Source organism: Artibeus jamaicensis, unplaced genomic scaffold, assembly GCF_021234435.1.
Source record: "Artibeus jamaicensis isolate MK-2021 breed Jamaican fruit bat unplaced genomic scaffold, CSHL_Jam_final contig_484, whole genome shotgun sequence".
Classification (NCBI taxonomy): domain Eukaryota; kingdom Metazoa; phylum Chordata; class Mammalia; order Chiroptera; family Phyllostomidae; genus Artibeus; species Artibeus jamaicensis.
Genome location: NW_026521859.1, coordinates 2,803,907 through 2,827,184, shown reverse-complemented (window position 1 = coordinate 2,827,184; position 23,278 = coordinate 2,803,907). Strand labels below are relative to the sequence as shown.

Here is a 23,278-nt window from a genome sequence, read left to right as displayed (position 1 = left end):
CTGAGCTTCCTCCAGAATCCTCTATTCTGAGGCCACTGCAAGCGGCTCCCAGTCCTGCTGCCAGTGGCTTCAGGCTAGATCACCAGCAGGCTTTCCCTTGGCCACAGATTCTCAAATTGGGGAGAGCACCAGACTCAGCTCAGGGCACATTCAATCACAGGCGGCTGGCGGGAGTTTCTGATCCAGCAGCAGTAGGCTGCCTGGGGTGGGAGCCCTAACAATCTCTGTTTGTAACAAGGGCCTGCACTCAGAAACCACTGCTGCAAGCCTGGCTACAATTCAGTCCAGCCTCATCTTCTTCACTGGTTCCCGTTGCTGGGCCATCCCCGGATTCACGGACTAGACTAGACCACTGCAGTCTGAGGAGGCCGCACCCACTCCTCAGAATTTACCTGCAGCAGAGCAGGCACTGTGGAGTCACAGAAAGGACCCCAGAGTCAGGGCGCAAGCTCTAGGTTACGAACCTGCAGTATCAGCAACTCACTGTGGGGCCTCACTTTCCTCGTGCGCACAACAGGATGCCTGGCCTAGATGAGGCGCACAGCCCGTCCTGACAGTCGGAGGGAAGCTTTGATTTGACCACCCTGTGCCCGCCCACTATCTATGCTCTAGTCAAACTCCTTCGAGTGTTACTCTTTTAAACCATAGCTGTTTCCCCCCGAAGCCTAGGGCAACCTTGAATTTTCCTGGGGATGGTCCTGCTGGTGACCAACTGGCACTAGATGGGGAGAAATCTGTGGAGGCCTGCCTTGTGCCTGATCTCATCCTGGGGTCCAACCCAAGGCCTGGCCCTGGTTCTCAGAGCGTGTTCCCCAGTCCAGATGCATTAGCATCACATGGGAACTTACAAGACAGGCAAATTCTTCAGGCCATTCCAGACCTTCAGACTGAAAACTCTGGGGATGGACCATCGAGGCAGGGTCTCCGAGTCCTGGACAGACCCTTTGAGAATCCAATGCTGTGGTTTACACTGTGATCCTGACCAAGGAGCATCAGCATCACCCAGAAAGTTGTCAGAATACAAAATCGAGAGCCCTACCCTACACTTTACTGAGCCAGAAATCTCTGGGTGTGAGACCAGCGGTGCGGTAACAGGCTGTTGTGTGGTAACAGGCTGGTTGCTTTCCAGGTGATGTGATGCCTTCACAGTTGGAGAATCATAAGCTGAAAGCTGTGGTTCCCAAAACTGCCAATGCCTGACCTCCCCCCAGACCATTAAACCAGAAGTTTGAGGAGCCTTTTACAAAGCTCTCAAGGTAATTCTGATGTGTAACTAGGAGTGAAAGCTACTGGTTTCAAGTTCCTTTTCTTCAGGCAAGAAATGATTTGCCTACCAGTGCCTTAAGAAAGATGTAACTGAGAACATAGGACCCCAGAGCCTCCCTCATATCCGTCCTTGAACAGAGTTTAGCTGGATGAGCAGCTCGGACACCCGCAGGGAATGAAGGATTATAAGGGTCTAAAGACACTGGCAAACCTCCACCCAGTCTGACCTCAGAAATAAATACCCTGGCAGTGGGTGTAGCTACTGAATACCCTACACCCTGCTTGCAATCTGACTGTTCTATCAATTTCCTTTTTGTTGTTTCCCTCTGCTTTGTCATCTTCTATACATAAAAAAGCATCAAGGTCGGTTTCCATGGACAAAGATCAGCGCAGAGATTCAGAGTGCACCTGCGGGGAGGCATCACTCTGGGATGAAAAGCACCTGGGATTAGGAAGAGGAAGATGGGTGCCAAGGACAGTCAGGCAACCTTCTCCATCTAGGCAGCCCAGGACCTGTTTTCACTGTGAAAGACGAGGGTGGGCCCTAGTCGGGTGGCTCAGCTGGCTGGAGCATCACGCCGCACACCAAAAGGCTGCCGCTCAGATGTCTGGTCAAGGCACAGACCTGGGCTGCAGACCTGACCCCCGGTCTGTGCGTGCACAGGAGGAAACTGATGGATATTTCTTTCTCTTTCTTTTCTCTCCTCCCCTCTCTCCCCTTCCCTCCCCCTTCCTCTCTCTAAAATCAGTAAATATATCCTGGGGGGGGGGGGATTAAAAATGAGGTTGGAATAAATATCTCTAAAGGTTTGGTTCTAATTTTCTACAATGTCTCTGTTGAGATTTCCTGATCCAAACTTTGAAAGACCAGAACCCAAAAGACAATTTATGAGACGGTATATTATCTTTTCGGTCTTACACAACTCTCCACAGTTATGGCCAGATAAGCATACCATGTGCCAATCTATATATAAGTAGTTCCAGGAATCGAGATAAAAAGCCTGAGTCCAAAGTGCACTTGGGAGAAGTCCTGCAAGGAAGGATACAAAGCAGAAGCCACACTGAAGTTGGGGAATGAGCTGGTCCCACACCCATGTGTCGCAGATAAAAATCGGGAGGGATATCTTGGCAGCAGAGATCCCTTCTTGAGGAATGAGGGGTCTAGCCCCACACCAGGTCCCCCAACCCAGGGTTCCAGTGCTAGGAAGATAAGTCCCTACAACTTCTGGCTATAAAACCAGCATGGATTGTAGCTGAGAGAGACAGAGGTCTTCTAGAGTCCCGGGCAGTTCCTCATTAAGGGCCTGCACAGGGACTTACTTGGACTCACTCGTTCAGAGCTCCAGCACAGGGACAGCAACTCAAAAGGCATCAGGAACATATGGGGAGGAACTGAAGGCATCAGAGCGAGGGCTGTAGGGGCAACTTTCTCCCAGGCAGAAGCACTAGCAGAGCCCATTGTTCCTTTGGTGAGTCCTCCCCCTAAAGAACCAGCAGGTGGGCCCCCTATCTGAGACTCCATCAACCTGGCTCACACTGTCCACCCCACCCTGACGATTCCCTGAGATCCCTCCCCACCCAAGCTGTTTCCGGTGGCTTTTCCATATGAACAGCCTGTCTTAGCTCATGCTTCAGACTTTCCTACAGTCTCTCAAACAAGCAGCATCTGGCTTCAGTGTACCCCATACTACTCACTGAGGGGCCCCAGGACCAGCACTAGTGGCAGCCAACCTGTGTTCACAGCTTGGCCTCTACTGGGCACTTCTAAGCCCAGCACATGTAGCAGCTACCCACAGGTCATTCTGTAGCTCATGCCACATGGCCCTGGGCAGAACACAGCCAGCAGCTGAACCTGGCCTGCACCACCCAGAGGCCCCAGGCGTGTGCCCAGTGGACAGCTACAGACCATGTCTAAGACCTGACCCAACCACCTCCACCAGCAATACACTCAAGGTGCTGACTCGGCAGGCACCAGACCACCTGCCCCCCTGACTGAAATAGTTCCTGTTTGGTGGAGGGGACCCCTGCACAGCTAATCCTCCACAGTGGTCACACAACCAGTCCTTGCAGCCAATAGGCTGGGAATAAATCCCTCCCACTGACGTGCCAACAGCAATCAAGTCTCAACTATAACAGGAGGGTGAACACAACGCACGTGCGGAAGGCGCACCCAGGGTGCCCAGCTCGGGTGAATGGGGAAGCTGTGCCACTGGATCCCACAGGACGTCTTCTACATAAGGCTGTTCTCCCAAGCCCGGAAGACACAGTAGCTCTACCTAATACATAGAAAACACACACATGGAGGCAGCCAGAATGAGGAGACAAAGAAACATGCAAAATTCCAGAAAAACAATTAAACAAAATGAAGGCAATCACTCTACCGGATGCAGAATTGAAAACACTACTTATAAGGATGCTCGATGAACTTAGGGGAAGAGCAGATGAACTTAAAACGTCAACAAAGAGGGGAAACATAAAAACAGAACTAGAAGACATAAAAAAGAACAAGTAAGTGAAAAATGCAGAGTACATTACAGTATATCACCAGTGGAGCAGATGAACCAGAGGATCAAATCAGAGATTGGAAAGATAAGGAAGCAGAGAACAGCAAATCAGAACAGCAAAAAGAAAAACAAATCCAAAAAAAAGTGAGGATAGTGTAAGGCGCCTCTGGGACAACTTCAAGTGTACCAACATTTGCATCATACAGGTGCCTACAAGGGAACTCCCGTAAGACTCAGCTGATTTCTCAACAGAAACTCTGCAGGCCAGAAGACATTGGCTAGAAATATTCAAAGTGACAAAAAAGGAAGGACCTACAACCAAGATTGCTCTACCCAGCAAAGCTATCATTAGAATCAAAGGACATAGAAAGAGCTCCCCAGACAAGAAAAAGCTAAAGGAGTTCATCACTACCAAACAGGTATTACATGAAATGTCTTCCTTAAAAAGAATCAAATGGGAAAAAAGATCAAATATGAATTGTAAAATGCCCATAAATACATATCGATCAACAACTGAATCTAAAAAACAAAATAAACAAGCAGAACCGATACAGACTCACAGGTACAGACATTATGATGGTTGCCAGGTGAGAGGGGCGTAAGGAGCTGGTGAAAAGGTGAAGGCAGTAAGGAGTGCAGATTGGTAGCTACAGGGCAGTCACAGGGATGTAAAGTACAGCACAGGGAATATAGTCGATCACATTGTAATAACTATGTTTAGTGTCAGATGGATATTGAATTTACCAGGATGGTCACTCAGTAAGTTATATATGTCTAATCAGTGGATTGTACGCCTGAAGCTAATATAATATATGTCAGCTGTAATTTAAAAATAAAATCATGTAAAAGAAAAACAAGCAAAAGCAAAGCGTAGCTGGGGCTGGGGGCTGCTGGCCCGTGGGTCCTCAGGAGCCGAGAGGCAGAAAGAAGGAACCCACGGATTACCTTCTGCGGTCGGAGGGAACAGATGGGAACTGCTGGTCCCTGAGGAAATTTTCACAGGACTGACTACTGCAGGTGAGAAGGACAACACAGCAACGTTTTCATAAAGATACATCTGTACAGTTTAAAATATACCTTTATTATACTTAGCAAAATGAAAAATTTGCTACCATGATTGTTCTCCTGTTTGTTTTTGATTTTATCACCTTATGAATCTAAAATTCTAGGACCTACATCATTGTTTCCCAGCTCCTATTTGGGTTCATGGTGCTCTAAGATTCCCTGGGTGAGTGCTCTTGCCAATCCTAGAGCGAATGAGCGAATGACTGACGTGTGCGTGCGTGTGTGTGTGTGTGTGTGTGTGCAGCAGCACGATGGCTGCATTCACCAATGTCTACCTTGGCAGACATTGGTGGGGAAAGGCTAGGGACCTCTCTGGGGAAGAAGATGATAGATCTTCCCCATAATCCCAGAGCTACCCCAACCTCAAGGGTGGGCACAAATTCAAGGGGTCTGTTACCTCTAGCAAAAAAGGTACCCTCTGACACATGCCTTCTTTTAAAATGTCTTTCAGAAGGAATCCAGGTGGGACTGCCTCGACTCTTTAAGCGAATTCACCTAAAATTCCATTTGCCTTTCCCCATAAATGACAACAAAACAAAAACAACTCTGTCTAAAACACCTGGCTCTGGAGCCTAAAGAACTCAAACCTAGGTTTGGGGTGGTGACCTTCCCCAATACTGAGCATAAAGCCAGCACAGGGCTGCCCCAGTGCCCAGAGCCCACCGTGCAGCCTCCTCGGAGGCTCCTGCAGGGGCTCCGCCAAGCTTCACTGCAACCCCCAATCAACAGCTGCTGCCACTCAGCACGTCTACCGAGGCCTTAGTGCCTCTGAAACCATAGAATCGTGCGTGTAACACCCTCCCGTGAGTCATCATAGACTTCAGAATGAAATGCTAAGTCCTGGGCATAGTATTCAGATATACACGTTCTTCCACAACGTTCCTCCAAGCTGATCCTTCTTCCCCTGCCAACAGCACACTGAACCCACTTTCCTTCTGTTTTCTTCATGACTGCTCCCTTGAGGGCTCCAGCCTGAAGTCCTCTCTTTCCTCCAAGCTCCTGCTTCCTCTGTGTCTTGCTCTTATTTGCTCCTGTGCTCCCCTTCAAACCCTTTGTTAATGGGTCTACTTGAAGCTCCTCCGGGAGGTGGTGACAGTGTCTCCTGCATCCACAGAACCCAGCCCAGGCACCTGTACACACAGAGGTGGCGAACAAATATTTGCTGAACTAACGACAAAGAGCTCGAGGTGCTGCTTTTGTCCCCCGGATCTAGGCCTAATGGTTTATTTGCAGGGAAAGAAGGTTTTGTTTTTACTTTGCAAGTGGAGGAACTGACAGACAATAAAGTCTTTTAATGAGGCTTGAACGTGATGACATTCATCTGAATTCTGTTTGCAAGATGAAAACCAGTCCTCATGAAATATACTGGTGATGTGGTCAGTTCAATTCTTCAGTATCCTTGGCTTTAGACTAAGTTAACACACGAGGACCAACGCCTGAGTTCAACTGTATACGTGTAAGAGTCTCAGAGCAATCCTCCATCAAGTGGGCCAGAATCAGGGTCCTGCCCCTCTGTTTCCTTGTCAGAAGAAAAGCCACAGAATTTTACGTTTTAAAACCCTTTGGTGAGCCCTGGCTGGTGTGGCTCAGTGGACTGAGTACTGGCTTGTGAACCAAAAGGATGCCAGTTCGATTCCCAGCCTGGGTTGCGGGCCATGTCCTTGGTTAAGGGTAGAAAGGTAGCTAATCAATGTTCTCCTTCACATTGATGTTTCTCTCCCTCTTTATCCTTACCTTCTCCTCTCTCTAAAAATAAAGAAATAAAATCTTTCCCTCCAGGGCCAATGAGCAGACAGTGCTTTAGTCACAGACACCTCAGCCACTGTTTCCCTCCACGGCTCAGGCCTGGCTTCTTTCTAAAGCTGCTCCGGTCAGTCCCTGAAAATCCACTGCAGGGGGCGAGGGCCCAGGAGGCTGGAGAGGCCGAACAAAGGTAAAGCACTGAAAGGAAGGGCTTCTGGGGACCAGCTCAAAAGAGGGCAGGACTGTACTTCCATGAAAAAGCAAGCCACGACAAACAGCTCCCTACTACCTGCCCAGTTCCCTGAACACCACTGACTACTGCGAAGCAGCAGTGTTTACCCTACCTGGCTTTTTCCAAGTAACCAGGATACAAACAGCATCACTGGAAACCACGTGTGCTTCATCCTTCCTTGGAGTAAAGCAACCTTTAATCATTCCAGAAGCATGTGAAGAGCAACAATTAAAACCAAGCAAGAAGCTTTCTTCTCTCCTTATAAGACAAATCCGATAACCAAAGGTTGGTTTCATGCACCTTCTCATTTAAACAAAAGTTAGGCGAGCACCACTGCTGGGTCTGGGATGATGCAGTTCACGGAGTGACTCATTTCTAATGCTGAGGGTTGACTCTTCTCATCTAACACAAACTTCCACCACAAATGAGGTATAGCCTTTAGCATGATGGCCATTTCTGTGGTATGTTCTGGAATGCTACCAAAGCAGCTCAAGGAACAAGGTCATTCAAAACACTTAAAAAATAAGGAGAAAAATGTCATTCTGAGTGGCCCTTATCAGTCATTCACTCCAACATCCAAGGTGTCAGAGTAACAAGATAACCCCTTTAGTAGACATTTCTTAGCAACACCACCAAAAGTGTGTGCATGCATGTGGGGGGTGGACATTTTCACAGTGTATACTTTTTAGACCCGGTAGAAGCTCATGTTTTCAATAAGGAAACAGAGAAGACATTGTATCGGTGACCTGAAGTCATACAGCTTCTTGCAGGCACTGCTGGGACTTGCACTCAGGAGTCCCAACTCTCAGTAAAAATACAATTCTAAGCGGCAGTTCCAGCTCCCTTGACCTTCTTTGTCTGTTTTTGCATCCTTAATAAGAGCACACTGGGAACACTCTACCCATGAAGAATTCTGTGGAAAAGAAGCTCTGTGAGCTGCATCTTTATCTTCAGCAGATGCTTGGTTTAAAATGAACTATTAGCTACTACAAAATTAAATGTACCTATTCCCTCTAGGGTTTAGATGGCCAATTCAGCACTGCCATTATGAAAGAGGGTCAGGTCGAAGCATGTGGTATTAAGTTGCAAATCTTTCATGTGCAGAGCATAAGGATGCTCATTAAGACAATTTTACACCCATGACCTCTGAAAGTGTTTCCTCCCCTTATGGCCACTGGGTTATAGCTGAATGGAATACTCTTGATCCAGTCATAAGGACCGGCTCTGTGCACTAGAGAATTCTTTAGAACAAAGCACAAAGAAACAGCTTGTCCTCAGCCCAGCCTGAAGCAGGTATGTTTGGCATTTCTCCCTGAACTCTCGGCCCTGCCTTCTCATGCTGGCAGTCCTTTTCTCTCTGTTCAGGCATCCTGAGAGGTGATTTCAGATAGACTGCTCCCTCACACCAGGTAAGAAGTATTCATTTTATATTCCATGGGGGTGTTCAGTAGCTGGGGAGAGAAAAACCTCAAGCTAAGACTTAGCATTTTGAGGCCGTGCTGCCCAGTGGTTTGGAGCAAACACTTGGATCCCAGGTCTATCTGGCACTCTCTCTCTGCTGGAAGGGGACAGTAACAGTGTGGTGAACATTAAATGAGCTGGCCTAGGACCTGGCATATGGCGGGCACTATATGTGTCTTCGCTACCATTCTAGCCAAATGCTCATGTCTTCTGTTTCCAATGCCCGAAGGCCCATGACTAGGTCTGAAGTGGTGTTGCTCCTGCTGTGCACAGACGCCCAGCCAGAAGAGCATCCTTTACACAGAGACATCTCCAACCCACCTACTGACTCTGGCTTTGCAGCCTAAGGCTGCTTTAGTTGTGAGGTTGTAGAGTGACATGCTCCTTGTTACACCAGCTGCAAAGCTGTGTGACCGAAGATCTACAGGGTCAGTTTAGAGGAGTCAGGCCAAGCTTTGGAACAACCCCAAAGCTGCCTCTCTACTGAAAGCAATCCCCTCCTCCACCCCTGGGCGTGGGGGATGAGGAGACCGCTGCCTGGGCCACACCCTTCTCTCCATTCAACCCACTGGCAGCACTGCCTCAGGGCAGTTCCAGATGAACTGAGGGGCAAGTAACAGTGGAGTGCTGCCATGCCTGCGCGTCTTTCTGAGCAAGGAATTGCAGTAGTAAGGGAATAAAAAGTGAACAGTATTTTAGGTAATGGTTGGGCCTTAGAAGTATCAATCGCACCAGGTGTTTCAACCTTTCTGTACCTCTCTTAAATGGGAAAAAGCCTCATACTGACTTTTTCAAAGGATTTTGGCAAATAATGTTTTTGTAAAATTCAATCAGTTGCAAGATCTTTTAAGTGTTTTTCCAAATCTCATTTTCCCACAATAACATACCTATTTTAGGAAAGCCTGAAGGGAAAGAAAAACAAGACAGTTTAGAATATAATGTTTCCAAAGCAACTGCTCTGTGGTCCTGTCAAGGCCGTTCAAAGCCAGAGTCCCGGGAGGAAGTGCCTGTCAGGTACCTGGGGAGGTCTCCGACATCGCCCGCCCCACAGTCACAGAGAGGGGGGGGAGCACAAGCGAAACCCCTGCCCCGGCACATACTCAGGTCCTTTCATCTTTCCAATAACGCAGCACCAGAAACCTTGAAAAGAAGTTTCAAAAATGCTGATCTCTGGTTCTGGCAACACAGCAAATTGAACAAAGGAAGAACCAGCTCCCCCACTGTTGACACAAACACAGAAACGCTACACAAATCACACCAACACAACTCCAACATCATGATGCTTAATTATAAAGTAAGGTTCCCCCCAAAATTACCTTGAAAAGAGTAAGCTCACATTCAAGTCCTTCCAAATCTTTCTTTTACTTGGGGAAGCCGCATTTACTTGAGATGACCCCAGCAATACTAGTTTGGATGCTTAACAGGACACCTGATAAACTGTTCTGTTTTTTGTTTTTAAAAAGGTAAATAACTTTAATGTAGATTCATTAATTATTCCCAGAGGCATGACCTCCCATATATTCCTGAAAGAAGACTTTTTAAAGAATATTTTAAAAGCAATATAGTGAATGGTGAAGTTTAGAGATCATTGTCATTAGATCATGGAGGAGAAAAGCAGTCTTTCACATTACAGAATGAAAAAAGAATGAGCAGTGAACATCTAGAAATAAACTAGCCACTGAAAGTAAAAGTAAATGAAATGGAAGAAAGAGCAGATGAGACAACTCAGTATGAGTGAGTTAGAAGAATGAAGGACAAAGATTCAGAGCTGCAACGAGTACGAGAGAGGACACCTGGGGCCCGAGAACGTCCAACACACGTCTAACAGGAGCTCTGGGAGGCGGTGGAGGAGGAAAGGCCCCAGTCACGGAGATGATGCTGAGTTCTTCCCCAAATTAATAAAGCATACCAATTCTCAGATTTTAGGCATGCAGACCATGAGTGAGATAAATAAAAGTAAATGACTAGGCATACTACTTTATTTTTAAATGTAATTTTAAAATACTGGGAAAGAAAAAGATTACCTACAAATGAACAATGAGACTGTAACATACTTCTTTAGAATAAAATGAAATAACTTTATTTTATTTAAAGGAGTATTTATATAAATACTTCATTTAAAGAAGTATTTAAAATGAAATACTTCTTTTTTTAAAATATATATATATATATTTATTTATTTTTAGACAGAGGGGAAGGGAAGGAGAGAGGGAGAGAAACATCAATGTGTGGTTGCCTCTCATGTGTCCCCCACTGACTGGGGACCTGGCCTGCAAACCAGGCATGTGCCCTGACTGGGAATCAAACCGGTGACCCTTTGGGTCACAGGCCGGCACTCAGTCCACTGAGCCACAGCAGCCAGGGCTGAAATACTTCTTTAGAATAAAAAGAAATAACTTTTTTCTCTTTGTTGAGAAAAAAGAACTGTTAATGTAGAATCTATGCCCTGCTAAAATACTATTCAAGCATAAAGACAAATAAAATTGTATCAGACAGGGACTTACAGAGTTTATCCTTCAGATAAAAGAACTACTTCAGAAGAAAACTGAACCTCTAAGGAAAGAATGGATTTCACAGATCAAGACAGGAAAAAAAATCACTAAGTATCGATTGTGATAAAGATGACAGTTTAGCACCTTAGGTAGAGATGGAGCCAAAACACTTGCTGACAATAACATGGATGATGGGGAATCAGAGATGAAATATTCTAAGGTCTTTGTATTATTCAGGAAAATAGAAATAATCATTTAGACATTATTGAGTCAACAATGCATGTTAAAAACTTACGGGTAACTAACAGAATTAGAATGAATAACTTATAAATCAGTAAAATGATGGCCAACAGAAAGCAGAAAAGAAAAAAAAGGACACACAAAACATGTACACACATAAAAGATTAAAATTATTCCAAATAAATAATTAATATGCTAAATGAAAATGCATTAAATTTTCCCACTAAAAGGCAAGAGACTGTCAGATCTAGCCATTAAACTCCTGTATGTATATCTGGTAAACACAAAGCCACCGTCACAAGGAGTCACGTCCAAGGACATCTGACACGACTGTTACCTGGAAACTATGTCCATCCCCTCACCTCCCCCAAACCCAGATAAAACTGTATAAGAAATTCTGACACTAAAATAACAACAGAGAAGTTAAACTTAATAATTTAAATCCTTAAGATCCAACTTGAAAATATGTATTTTGAGATGATTCATCTCAACATACGAGGTCTGTAAAAAGTACAGCCATTGTCAACATAACAAGAATGGTTTGTGTGACATCAGTGTAACCTGGCAGCCACGGAGAGTGGCCTGGAATGTGCATGTGCCCTGTATTAGCCAGTGGGGTGGGAGGAGCCAAAGGGTGAGCACGTGCACTGTGTGACCACTGCATTCAAAATGACTGAACAGAGCAACAAATCTGCATCACATTTTGCATTAAGCTTGAACATTCCTCCATGGATGCTATTCTGATTCAGAGGCTGCAGCTACGGGCAACTGCTGATTGGCAGCTTCATCAGGACAATGCGCCCTCTTATGCATCATGTCTCCTGCAGAGTTTAATGGCAAAACATCAAATCACTCAGGTAACTCAGCCCTGCTGCAGCCCAGATTTGGTGCCCTGCAACTCCTGGCTTTTCTCAAAACTGAAATCACCTTTGAAAGGGAAGAGATTTCAGACCATTGATGAGATTCACGAAAATAAGACAGGGCAGCTGATGGTGATTGGGAGAACTGTGTGAGGTCCCAAGGCGCCTACTTTGAAAGGGACTGAGGCGTCATCGTTCTATGTGCAATGTTTCTTGTATCTTTTTAAATAAATGCATGTTTCATATTACGTGGCTGGATACTTTCTGGACAGACCTCATATAATGTTGCCTGAAGAAAGTTATTTGAAAAAAAGTATAAACAGTACACCATTTATGTAAAAATTTTAAATGTTTGGCTTTTTTTAAAAAAAGATTTTTAAAACTTATTTTTAGACAGAGGGGAAGGGAAAAAGAGAGGGAGAGAAACTGCAATGTATGGTTGCCTCTCACAAATGCCCTCAACTGGGGACTTGGCCTGCAACACAGGCATGTGCCCTGACCAGGAACCGAACCAGCAAATCTTTGGTTCACAGGCCAGTGCTGACTGTTTTATTTTTTAAGATTTTATTTATTTTTAGAGGGGAAGTGAGGGAGAAAGAGAGGGAGAAAAACATCAGTGTGTGGTTGCCTCTTGTGCAACCCCTACCGGGGATCTGGCCCACAACCCAGGCATGTGCCCTGACTGGGAATTGGTGACCCTTTGGTTCACAGGCCTGTGCTCAATCCACTGAGCCACACCAGTCTGGGCTGTGTGAATTTTAAGAAACTGTCTCAGAATATGCTATATATTATCATGTATACATACATACATATATACATACATATGTAATAAAAGCATATTATTACACATTCCAGAGAAGAAATACATGAACTTCAGAAGAAATTTACATTCTGAGGAGCTGTACTTTAAATGCATTTTATATTTTATAGACAAAAATTCAAACCAATAAGAAAATGTCAGTATATTACATGCATAGACATCATTTATGTAATTTTATTTTCCATATTTTATAGTTCAAAATTATAATTTAATATGAAAATTGCAAAGGGAAAGAAAGAATAAGTTTTGGATCTGTGCGAATCCAGATTCATCTTTCCAGTTAGCTGTCAATCATTGTTTTAAAATTACATTTTAAATGTTCTGAATATGTGTGTGAGAGAATTCTTTCACGCAACTTACAACACACAGCTCTACTTGCAAGGGGGATAAACACATAAATACTCAAAAAATAACATTGTCTGTAATCTGTGATTTGTCTTTGTTCAATAAAGTAGAATGATGGCTCTGGCATTTGCTTTTTTCCTGGCTTAATGCTCAGGCCACATTTGGTGGACCGTACCAACAAAGGGGAGACAAAGACGTGTAGACCCACTGTAACAACACTCACCCTGTGTGAAAGGATGCTACAGGGCACGTCTACCAGAGCACTTTAACGGAAAGGAATGTGTCCCGATCCTTAGGAACGGAGAAGCAAACCCCACTGAAAAGTCACTGCTCTGCAGCTGAGTCCTCTCACAACTTCACGGAGGAACCGATCTCGGAGAGAATCCTCAGAAATGAAATGGAGGTTGTCAAACTGAAGTAGGCTTAGGTCAGAAAGGAAGAGGGGATTTTTAAGGGGTAGGGACCAAAGATGAAAGAGCCTGATGTGGAGGGGGCAGAGGGGACCTAGCAGTGCTGGGCATAATGGACAGGCTAAGAAAGCTCAGGGTTTCCTCCTAAGGAAAGGTTAGCGGGCCGTTATCTCAGTTCCAAGCCACGCGGGCTGTGCAATACTGCCCCCAGCAGCTACTGATGAGTCCCAGCACCAGGGCATGGAAGCAGGCTGATTAACAGGAACAGTCCCTCTTGGATGTTCTTGCAAATCGAGCACTTAGATCCTCTTTGCCTAGAGTGGTGAGGCCAGGGGTAAAGAGGAGAGAAGAGACAAACCAAAATGGTTCCACATCAGGACAGAGCAGCTGCCTAAGTGGGAACCCCATGTGTGATATGTTAACACAAAGGAGTCAGAAGTGGCTGGGACAGCTTGCTGGGTAGGCCAAGGGAAACTCAAGTCCAGCCTGGGTGTATACTGCATAATTCAGAAAAGCCACAAATTCATGATGGGTAGGTGGGGATTCCCAATCTGGAGCTTGGGAACAAGACATGTGGATAGTTTAAAAATTAAAAAAAACAAACAAACAGTGGGGCATTTATTCAGATGCAATATGTCCTGAATCTCTGGGGGAAGAAAGGAACACAAGACTTTTATGTTTGCTATGAGGGAAGTTTCACAAAGCTGAGTAATGCAAACTAAGTTATTTCTCTTCTATAACTTCAAATTTCTGAGCCTTCACCACTGACTGTGATCTTAGCACCTAACTGAGCAAGTAAAAACTAAACGGCTTGCCATAAAGTCCCGTACTTTCCATCTAAAACACCCCACTGTCCAAACATACTTCTAATCAGGAATCTAGGACCTTTTTCCTGTAAATGAATACTGAGTTCATGAGATAATCAGGAGTAAAGCCACCGTTTCCTTTTCATTTCTTCCTAAACTATGAACAAGTCTACTTCCCCCTATATTTTAAACTAAACGACTCAATTTTAAAACTGTCATTTACTTTCTTCTAACAATTTTAAAGTTTCTGTGTCCCCCCCCCCCTTTCCTTTTTAAGATTTCTCCTAGTCGGCTTCGGTGACAATTTTATTTGTCTTAACATAGAACTCGCAAAGGCAGCTGTGGATTCATGCCACAGGATTAAATAAACAAGAATATCAAAGACTACGTATTTATTTTTTCAATTCCTGACAACCCCAAATATGTAGATAAGCAAAAGGGTTTACCCTGGAGGCGGACAGTGAGGGCTCTGCCGGCGCGTGGCCACAGGGAAGGCTCTAACTCTTGGGATCCTTCTCTGAAGGGGGCCCCGCTGGGCTCCTCGACTGCCCTCCTACGTTTTAGTACTCACTAGGCTATACGTGCCAAGTTCAAGAAGAAAAACCAGTCGCTAAAGTGAAATTAAAAACTTGACAAACAATATGTTCTGACAGTATTCCTGATGAGTTTATATAAGTACGGAAAAAAGGTCAGAAAAAAACCCCCATGTGTAAACATCATTGAAGTTGGAGTACCAGGGCTTATTTCCAACTGAAGCATATCTGATCTGGGTAGAGGTTATAATCTCGATTTCATTTAAGGAATTAATGCCCCCTTACCTATTACTTCTCTATGTACTTTAAACTGTGAGTTAAAACTGTTACTTCCCTCCTCTGTATATTTCTTAAATCCCTACGGTCAACTGCTGGGGCACTGCTCAGTACGAGCTGCTGGCAGAAAATCTATTCTCCTTCTTCTAACGCCCTCAGAACCCCCTAAGTCGGTCACTTATGCATAGCTGCAATGTATACAGCACTTTGCCTCCTCTCTTCACCAAGAAATTATCTGTTGAAGAGGTTAAATTATGAAGTTACAGCTCTATCTCTAGGGTTAAAAAAACATTTACGGCAGATGCTTAAGTTCTATGAGACTTAATAATCTTAAATATTTTTTCTCTAGATGACTGTTAAAATATATTAACAAACTCTATAAAAGCTTTCTTAAGGAAACAGCTCTATCATCTATCAACTATGGGAAAGTAAACAGTTCACTCTGAAACACCTGACAGCTTGCTGCGGTTCTGTCCCTTCGACACAGACAGATGCGCACGGGGCTGGGCCCAGGAGTCACTCCCGGGCACTGGCCCTGCCTCCGTCCTGCAATATCCATCTTGGAGGCTAGTTAAACTGCCTTCATTCTGGAATAGGACACAAAAAAGCAAAAAACGACTTGTAAGTATTTGACAGACTGTGAAGAATATAAGTAATGATAGTAGCATCTATTGTTCTAGTCACAGAATCTTTGCCATGGCTTCTGAAACACACGTGGGAAAACAGGACACAGATCATCCACAGCTGCAATACCTCTGCTGATCAAACGCAATGCTTTCTACAGCTGCTACACCCGCAGCCATGCTCACACTCAGCCTTAGGCAGACGGGCAGACAGTGCAGCCTGGGGCTGATGGTAAATTTATTTTTTCTTTAAACATTAAGATTCCCCTCTTCCCCTTATTTTTTTTTTTTACTACTCCTTGGAGAATTAAAGCTGCAAAAAGGTTAACAATTTAAATAGGACTGCTTAAAAGTGTTTATGTATGGCTTAAAATTCTCCACCCCAGAGGCACAGCAATAGTTTTGCATTGTAAAACATCTGTGTTGTAAGCCTGAAAGGTGTAGCCCTTCCCCTAAAACTGCACACAAATTGTGTTTATTACCACAGGAGGGATGGCCCCACTGCCCTGTAGCTTTAAAGGCTATATTACTACACTTTGCAAAACAGGAAGGACGTGGTATTGATTCTGCTTTGACTTTCATTTTCACTGAAGCTACATTTGCCTTTGAGATCACTGAAGGTGGTTTTCCACGTTTCAGTTACATAAAATACCAGGGTCTGAACATTCACAGACCATTCCAACCCTAACAGCAGAGCTCATATCCACTCTTCTTAGCTTATAAAAAAATCAGATCTCAAAACTATTTACAGTGATCAGATCGGGAGAGAGAGGCTGACTTACCACAAACATGACCAAACTCAAGAAACACCCACTTCCTTCTTCCCCACCCCAAACAAGAACTATTTATTAAATGCTTAATAATAAAATGCTTATAGTTCGGTTTTTTATACTTTGTTCATTTCCCACTCTGTATTTCATTTGCATAGGAGTACTTGTGAAATATTTATTTTAATTCTAAATGCAAAATGAAACAGGAGAATCAACAGCGAAGGCTATTTGTACAAACAGAAGCCATATTTGTACAAACAGGTCTGGCATTTTGAAAAATCGCTTTTAAAACATACTCAAATGGCATGAATGCACTTGCTTGCCCAGTTCTCTCGCCGTCCTTTCTTCACTGAGGAATGCAGTTCGGGACGGTGCACGAGTTAGGGGCGAGGAAGCCTGTGTCAACCTCTAACCTACCTCACAGAACATGTAGAGAGACAGCAGCGTGAGGCCAAGGTTATACACCACTAAAATTCCTCGGCAGGAGAAGGGCTGCCTGTTCTTCATGTATTTTGGTCCCAGCCACACAATTAGTAAATATATGAGGGAGCAGATAAAAGTAGGTATGTAATTGTCCAGAAGAAACCATCCTTTCACTCGGGTATCTGGAAAAAACAATACAGGAATGATATTTAGTGAGTAATAAATATTAAAAAACACTACACTTTTCAAATAGTAAAAAAAATTTCTCTGACCACCATTTTATAACTTACCTAACATTCTTAATATCAGCAAGACAACAAGAGGAAGCATGAGGTTTCAATCTGGGTCGTACAAGGTGAAGCTGCTTGTTACATGTTTGAACAATAATGTGTATATTACGTATGGTTTTTGCTAAATAAAATAATTTAAAAATCCTTTCTAATAAATCTTTTTAAAAGGGAGGAGAAAGCTGAATTTTCCACTCACAGGATTTATTAACCTAATTTGTTAAATTATGCATGGGGTAACGAAACCCTAGAATGGCAGTCTGGGAACTGTGAAGTCCTCTATCTCAGCCAAGAGTCAGCAAGTCCTCCCAGCATGTGCAGACTCCGAGAAAATGTGCCATTTAGCCAGCTTACTGATGGTCACTGAGTAGACGGGCGGCATCTGCTGTGAGCGCAATGGTCAACACTGATTTTTTTTTTTAGGTGAGGGTGAAGCAGCAATGATCAGTAAGTGACTGTTTAAGGTATGTAAGAACCATGTGAGGAGTAGAAGCTTGAGAGAGAAGACTTACAAGGATTCAAGGGATCTACTGGTATAGGAGAGACCTCCCTGGAGTCCATCTCTTTTCCTAGGCAGGAATGAGGAAAAGGGAAGTCGTTCCAAGCAGCGGCCTGCAGCCATCTGACAGACGTCTCCTTGGATGGGAGTAAAGTCCCTGGCAGTCAGATCCTCTACGGGTGTTATCTGTCCACTGCAAGTCAACTTCCTCTCTGGCTGACTCCCAGGAAGCTATCTCTGCAGCATGTTCCCCTCCACCTCCTGCTGTAGTGAGCCCCCAAACCTGTGGCTTCTCTAGGGCCCCGCACTCTGGAGCTCAAGGCACATGCAGGTTCCACCTCCTGCATCCTCGAGAAGAAGTTGTTCGTGAAGACAGCCTTTGGCCTTCTTTGACCTCCTGGCTGGACCATCTTGCTATCTCTGCAATGCTTTTTCTCTTGTCTTTGAAAAACAAGCCTCTGTGTACTGGGGGGAACTACTGTCAGTCTACTTTCTTGCAGACACCTTAAATTCTCCAGCGTTCCTGGCTTTCTTCCTGGGCTTCAGAGGGAGATGGCTTGTCTCCTACTAGCTGTGCTAGGGTGGTTCAGGGTGCTTCCGTCAGTTCTATTGAACTACTGGTTCTCAGAAGTCCTTCAGGGAAGTGGCTGGCCCCAGTGAACTTAACAAGGGGATTCTGAACACTTTGTTTTTAGCTGTCAATTCTGAGAACACAAGTTTCCACTTAGCGACTGACATCAGGTTTGTGTGTATATTATGTATCACAAACAATAAATGCACAAACATCTCCCATTTCTTTTTACTTAGAGCTTTGTTTGCACCTGCTTTTTAAATTTTGTAACAGATCTTCCTCTTTCCATATTAGCAAGTATCCAACCTCCCTCTACAATGCCTAGTACCCTCCTGGGTGGCTGGCCCTGACCCCTGCCCCTGGCCCCTGGCCCAGGCCCAGGTGGGAAATCCTCAGGGACTTAGCTGATCAAGGTCATCCTGACCCACTCTCAGGTGACTGGTTCAGACATGGGCACATGAAGCTTTGAGAAGATGACAGCTGGAAAAGGGCTCTGAGGAAGAATTTCCTGGTTCTTAAACCCATGCAAATGTGATTTCTCCCTCCTCTGGAGGTACTGCCATCCTCAAACCATGGAGCGTATGGACACCTTTTCTAAGGACAAAGCTGCTGATGTACTGAGGATGCAAAGTAGAAAATGACAAGAACAGGCATTCTTACTTAATGACATACAGCCCCTGAAAAGTACAGGAGTTGCCTGACCTTGTAATGCAAGCTAGTTAAGTTTTATTATTGCTTCAGCCATTTAAGATTGAATTTTTGGGTTCCATAAAGCATCGTCCCAACACAAGCACATATAAATATACAGATGGATCTAACTTGTTCTTTTCCACTAGCTGTGTACAAATTATTTAACCTGTCCCCTACTGATGGGCATCCAAGTTATTTCCAGTTTTCACAAGCAATGCTGCAAGGAGCATCCTGATACACATCTTTGCATTGGTTGTAGCATAAATTCTTAAGAGTAGAACAGCTAAGTCAAATGGCACGTGCATTTTAATTTCAACAGAAGACACAACTACCTTCCAGAAAGATTACACCAATTTAGACCTTCTCTACTTCATTATTATCATTACAAATGGTATCACACATGATTCATCTCTGCCATACAAATAGTCTTTTGCTACTTTGTTTTGTATTTTAATAATCACAAGTGAAACTGAGAATTTTTTAAAGGATCTGTTTTAAAACTGCAGTTTTTCTGTGAACCTAAAAAGTTCTTTCTTTATAGGTAAGACACTGAGACATTCTAGCCCTGGCCAGATGGCTCAGTTTGCTTGGAGCCCCATCCCATACACTGAAAGGCTACGGTTCCATCCCCAGTCACACATACGGAGGTAGCTGATCAATGTTTCTCTTACATCGATGTTCCCTTCTCTCTAATCAATAAACATACCCTTGAGTGAGAATTTTTTTTTTAAAAAGATGTTTTAGATGACATTAAAGGAAAGCAACGTGGAGCTGATTTACTTTCTAAAAGACTATAAAAGATGCCTGTAAGTGTTTATTTACTTGCTGATGTGAAACAACATGAAAGGACATTTAAAAAGCCCTAAAAATGGTAAAAGGCAAAGAATTGTTTTAATTGCTAGTGTGGCAGTGCATTTTGGAAGCCATTTCAGCTGGAGACTCAGAGAACTGAGGCAAACACACAGGTGATCATGGCGAAATCCTGGCATTTTCAGGCTACAAGCTGTATAGCATAATTTGATCTCCAGCTAAAGCAAGCAGTCACAGTAGCTGTTTCTCTGCTCCAACAGCCTGGGGACACTCACCATTTCAGTGACATCAGAGGACTTCTCCAAGCCCCTAGTTATCCAGGACACAGCATTTGTCTTATCATAGAAAACACTGATGTTTTCTAGAATCTCAGGGTGCAACATTTATTTACAAGCAGCTATATCAGGGAAGTGGGGGGGCAGGGAGGGAGAGTAAGTGAAACCAAAAACCACCTTACCTCGGGGGCCTAGCCATGCCTTGAAATAGGTACTAAGTGATGCATCAAAATTTTCCATTTTAAAACCTATTAAAAGAAAAAAAAAACCATTAAGCTCTACTCAAAATGCTTCTTACGTAGTATTTTTTCATAAAAGAACAGGAACACATTCTTTTCAAAGAATATGCTATGGACTAGGTTAAATTCCTCATGCTAAAATTCTTTTTTTAACACACAGGTAACTTATGTGCTAGTTCTAATTTGGAAATCAGAAGGAAAGACACAGCCCCGTGAATTCCCTTTAGGAGTGCCAGTCTACACTCTGCTTCCCAGCTCTGTGAACACTCTTCCGGTGAAGCTGCAATCTCAGCGGGAGGAGCGGAGGGCGGGACTGGGAGGTGGCAGACAGCAGCAGATCCAACCTGGGCAAGAAGCAAAGACTGGGCTAAGGCAACAAAGGCAGGGGAGCTGTGTCAAAGAGCATGCCCCAGTGAGGCGGTTTTCTCTGCTTGTTAAGTCTATGATCATTTGCAATACTTCATTCATGCCCCCAGTAGAAAATTCAAGTATTAAAAAATGAATACAGGGACAGACCAGAGGGACTTTTGGTCAAGACGGCAGCACAGATGAAGACCTCAGGCTCAGAGAGGGTAAGAAACTGGCCCCGGTCACTGGGCCAGTCAGGGCCAGGCACCTGGCTCCCAGCCTGCCCCGCCACACCACTGCACCTCCGGGCCAGGAGCCCTGACCCCTGCAGTCTGTCCCAGGTGTCTCTGGGGGCGGGTCCAGGCTGGGGAGGAGAGGGTTCCAGAGTATTTCCTTCCAATCAGCGACTGTGCTAACCAATCATCTCCATTAGATCTAGAACTCTTAAAAACAATGAATAAAAACAGCAGCAGGAAAAAAAATGAATAGAAGTGGTAAAAAAAAAAATCTCATCACTTCCCTCCATCCACAATCCTTTAAGCCCCAATGTCAGAAGGAACCTAATGGTAAAACTTATTGAATATATTTCCCAAGATTTTCCACTTTTGAACACAAAAAAGGTCATGCCAAATGGGTGTTTTTACATTTTGGGTTGTAGACGCAGATCATATATTAGTAGATGATTAGGTTAAGTTTGTATTAAAATTAATAAACTGATCATAATAATCAAAGTGAGAAAGAATGTTTTTTTCATAACTCTTTGATGTTATTATATTTTTAAGTATCATGTACTCAGCTGTGTGTAAAATATATTTGTGCTCTGGGGGAGGGGAGGTCACAGTAAAAAAGCAGCTTATAAAAGGTACTGTTATACCAAAAAGCATACATAGTTAAGTCCCCCCCTAATGTCGTTAATACAAACCACAGCAAAATGCCGCATAAATGAAACCCATTTCACTACAGGCTAATGGATATGAGAGTTACGTTCTTATGGCATCTCATCAACATTTCGTGAAACAATGTTATTCCAGGACCTGCTGTTATTCCAGGACCTCACTTGTTTTCACTTAACAGAACATCTCGAGGATAGTATCATATCAATAGTTACAGATCTAACTCCATCTTCTAAGATTTCATAAGTCCCTACATTTCCCCCCTATTTAAGATTTACATTTACAGGGTAGCTATGCATCTTTTCATATACATTAACTAGATTTTCACACACATTAACATTAGGAGGCATACACTTTCAGCTTTCCTGGTCATTCATCACTCTTACGGAAACAACCACAAATATTTTACTTTCTAAGAGCAAAGGCAAAAATCAGTCTTACTAACTTGTTAACCATTTAATGCTACTCCCTTTCCTCGGCTGGCCACAATGAAGTGTGTGCATTCTTTGGCTGACTCAAGGAACGACTGAGTGGGTTCCACCCAGCCCCTCTGTGAGATAAGCTACTCGGGGCTAGGGGTGACAGTGAGGGCAGAGGCTACCAGGGTTCTGGCCCTGACATCTGTCCTGCCCTGGAGGGGACCTCAGGGAGGGCACACACTCCTTCAACCCACGGCTGGAAATCAAGAAGCCACCACAGACCAAGTGCCAACAACTGGGTGTGCCACCTTTGTCCCCCAACAGTGACACAACCAGGCCACAAGGTCGCTCCTGAAATTCAAAAATTGTAACAGCGTTCTAACATGCTGCATCCCTAAGACCATTCTCATCTGAGCCGCTGTCTTCCCTCAGACGGAATCTCTTCAGGGGACAAAAACTCTAGAACCTCTGAAGAAGACGTTCTAGCTTTGCACGTCCTCAACAGAATCCTCTTATTTAGGGATGCTACCCTTAAATTGGAAACATTTTATCTATGAAAGCCTGTTAGAAGTCCTGCAGTTGCTTTTTTAAAAAAGCAATATTCTTATCTATTTTTGCATAATTTATGAAAATTATCTAGAAAATGCCAATTTTGGGAGACAACCACCATGTTTTTGTGAAATCTGAATCACTAACACAATTTAATGCCATCTGTGATGGATGGTGGGCCATTTATATGGAGGGCACAGGGTCCCTTGCACCTCAAGCAAAAGCAAATAAAGATACTGCTAAGGAGGGGCGAGGCCGTAAGCAGCAGGACTGATGGACAAGCTGATGCACAGACTTACCTTCTTCCAAGACATTTCAAATCTAGACCCTGCTATTACTTGCTGGGTGGACAGCGTGCTGAGGGGTCTACCACTCAGGTGTCAGGCATGAAGGAGCGAAGAACACGCATAACACACTGGGAGGTGATTAGCGGTTCTATGACGGGTTGGAAACTTATTTTTTCCACTTACTAGCAATGTGACTTCGGACATGTTATGTAACCTCCCATCTGTAAAATGGGGGAAATAGTGCAGTAATTCCCTCTAAAGGTTGTCAAGCAGGTCAGATGGTGCCCTCAGGGCAGTGCCTAGCAAATAGCAGGCCCTCAGTAAACACTGCCCACTGTGTGTGCGCCACAAGCTCAACTCCCCAACGGCACTGCCAGCCATCGGTGGGAAGCAGTCTTCTCAGCAGAGACGCGGCTGGCACTCTGTGCCTGGGCCGGTCCACTAAATGTCGTCAGTGAGCCCCCAGTGGTTGTGATAAACCACAATGTCCACTTCAAGTCCTAAAAGGCCCCCAGCCACAAAGGTAGAGAAGTTGGTAACAC

At 44.2% G+C, this 23,278-nt stretch overlaps 1 protein-coding gene across 5 annotated transcripts in view; it reads right to left on the bottom strand.

Moving 5' to 3' along the window:
* ELOVL5 (ELOVL fatty acid elongase 5) overlaps positions 1-23,278 on the bottom strand; it is a 75,589-nt gene that overhangs the window by 9,148 nt on the left and 43,163 nt on the right. For all 5 annotated transcript variants that reach the window (XM_037159565.2, XM_053668289.1, XM_053668290.1 and 2 more), the window contains exons 2-3: positions 20,184-20,249; positions 16,864-17,051 (exon numbers count right to left, since the gene is read on the bottom strand). In XM_037159565.2, coding sequence (XP_037015460.2) covers positions 16,864-17,051; positions 20,184-20,241 — 246 coding nt within the window. In that variant the 5' untranslated portion in view covers positions 20,242-20,249. The remainder of the gene's footprint in view (positions 1-16,863; positions 17,052-20,183; positions 20,250-23,278) is intronic.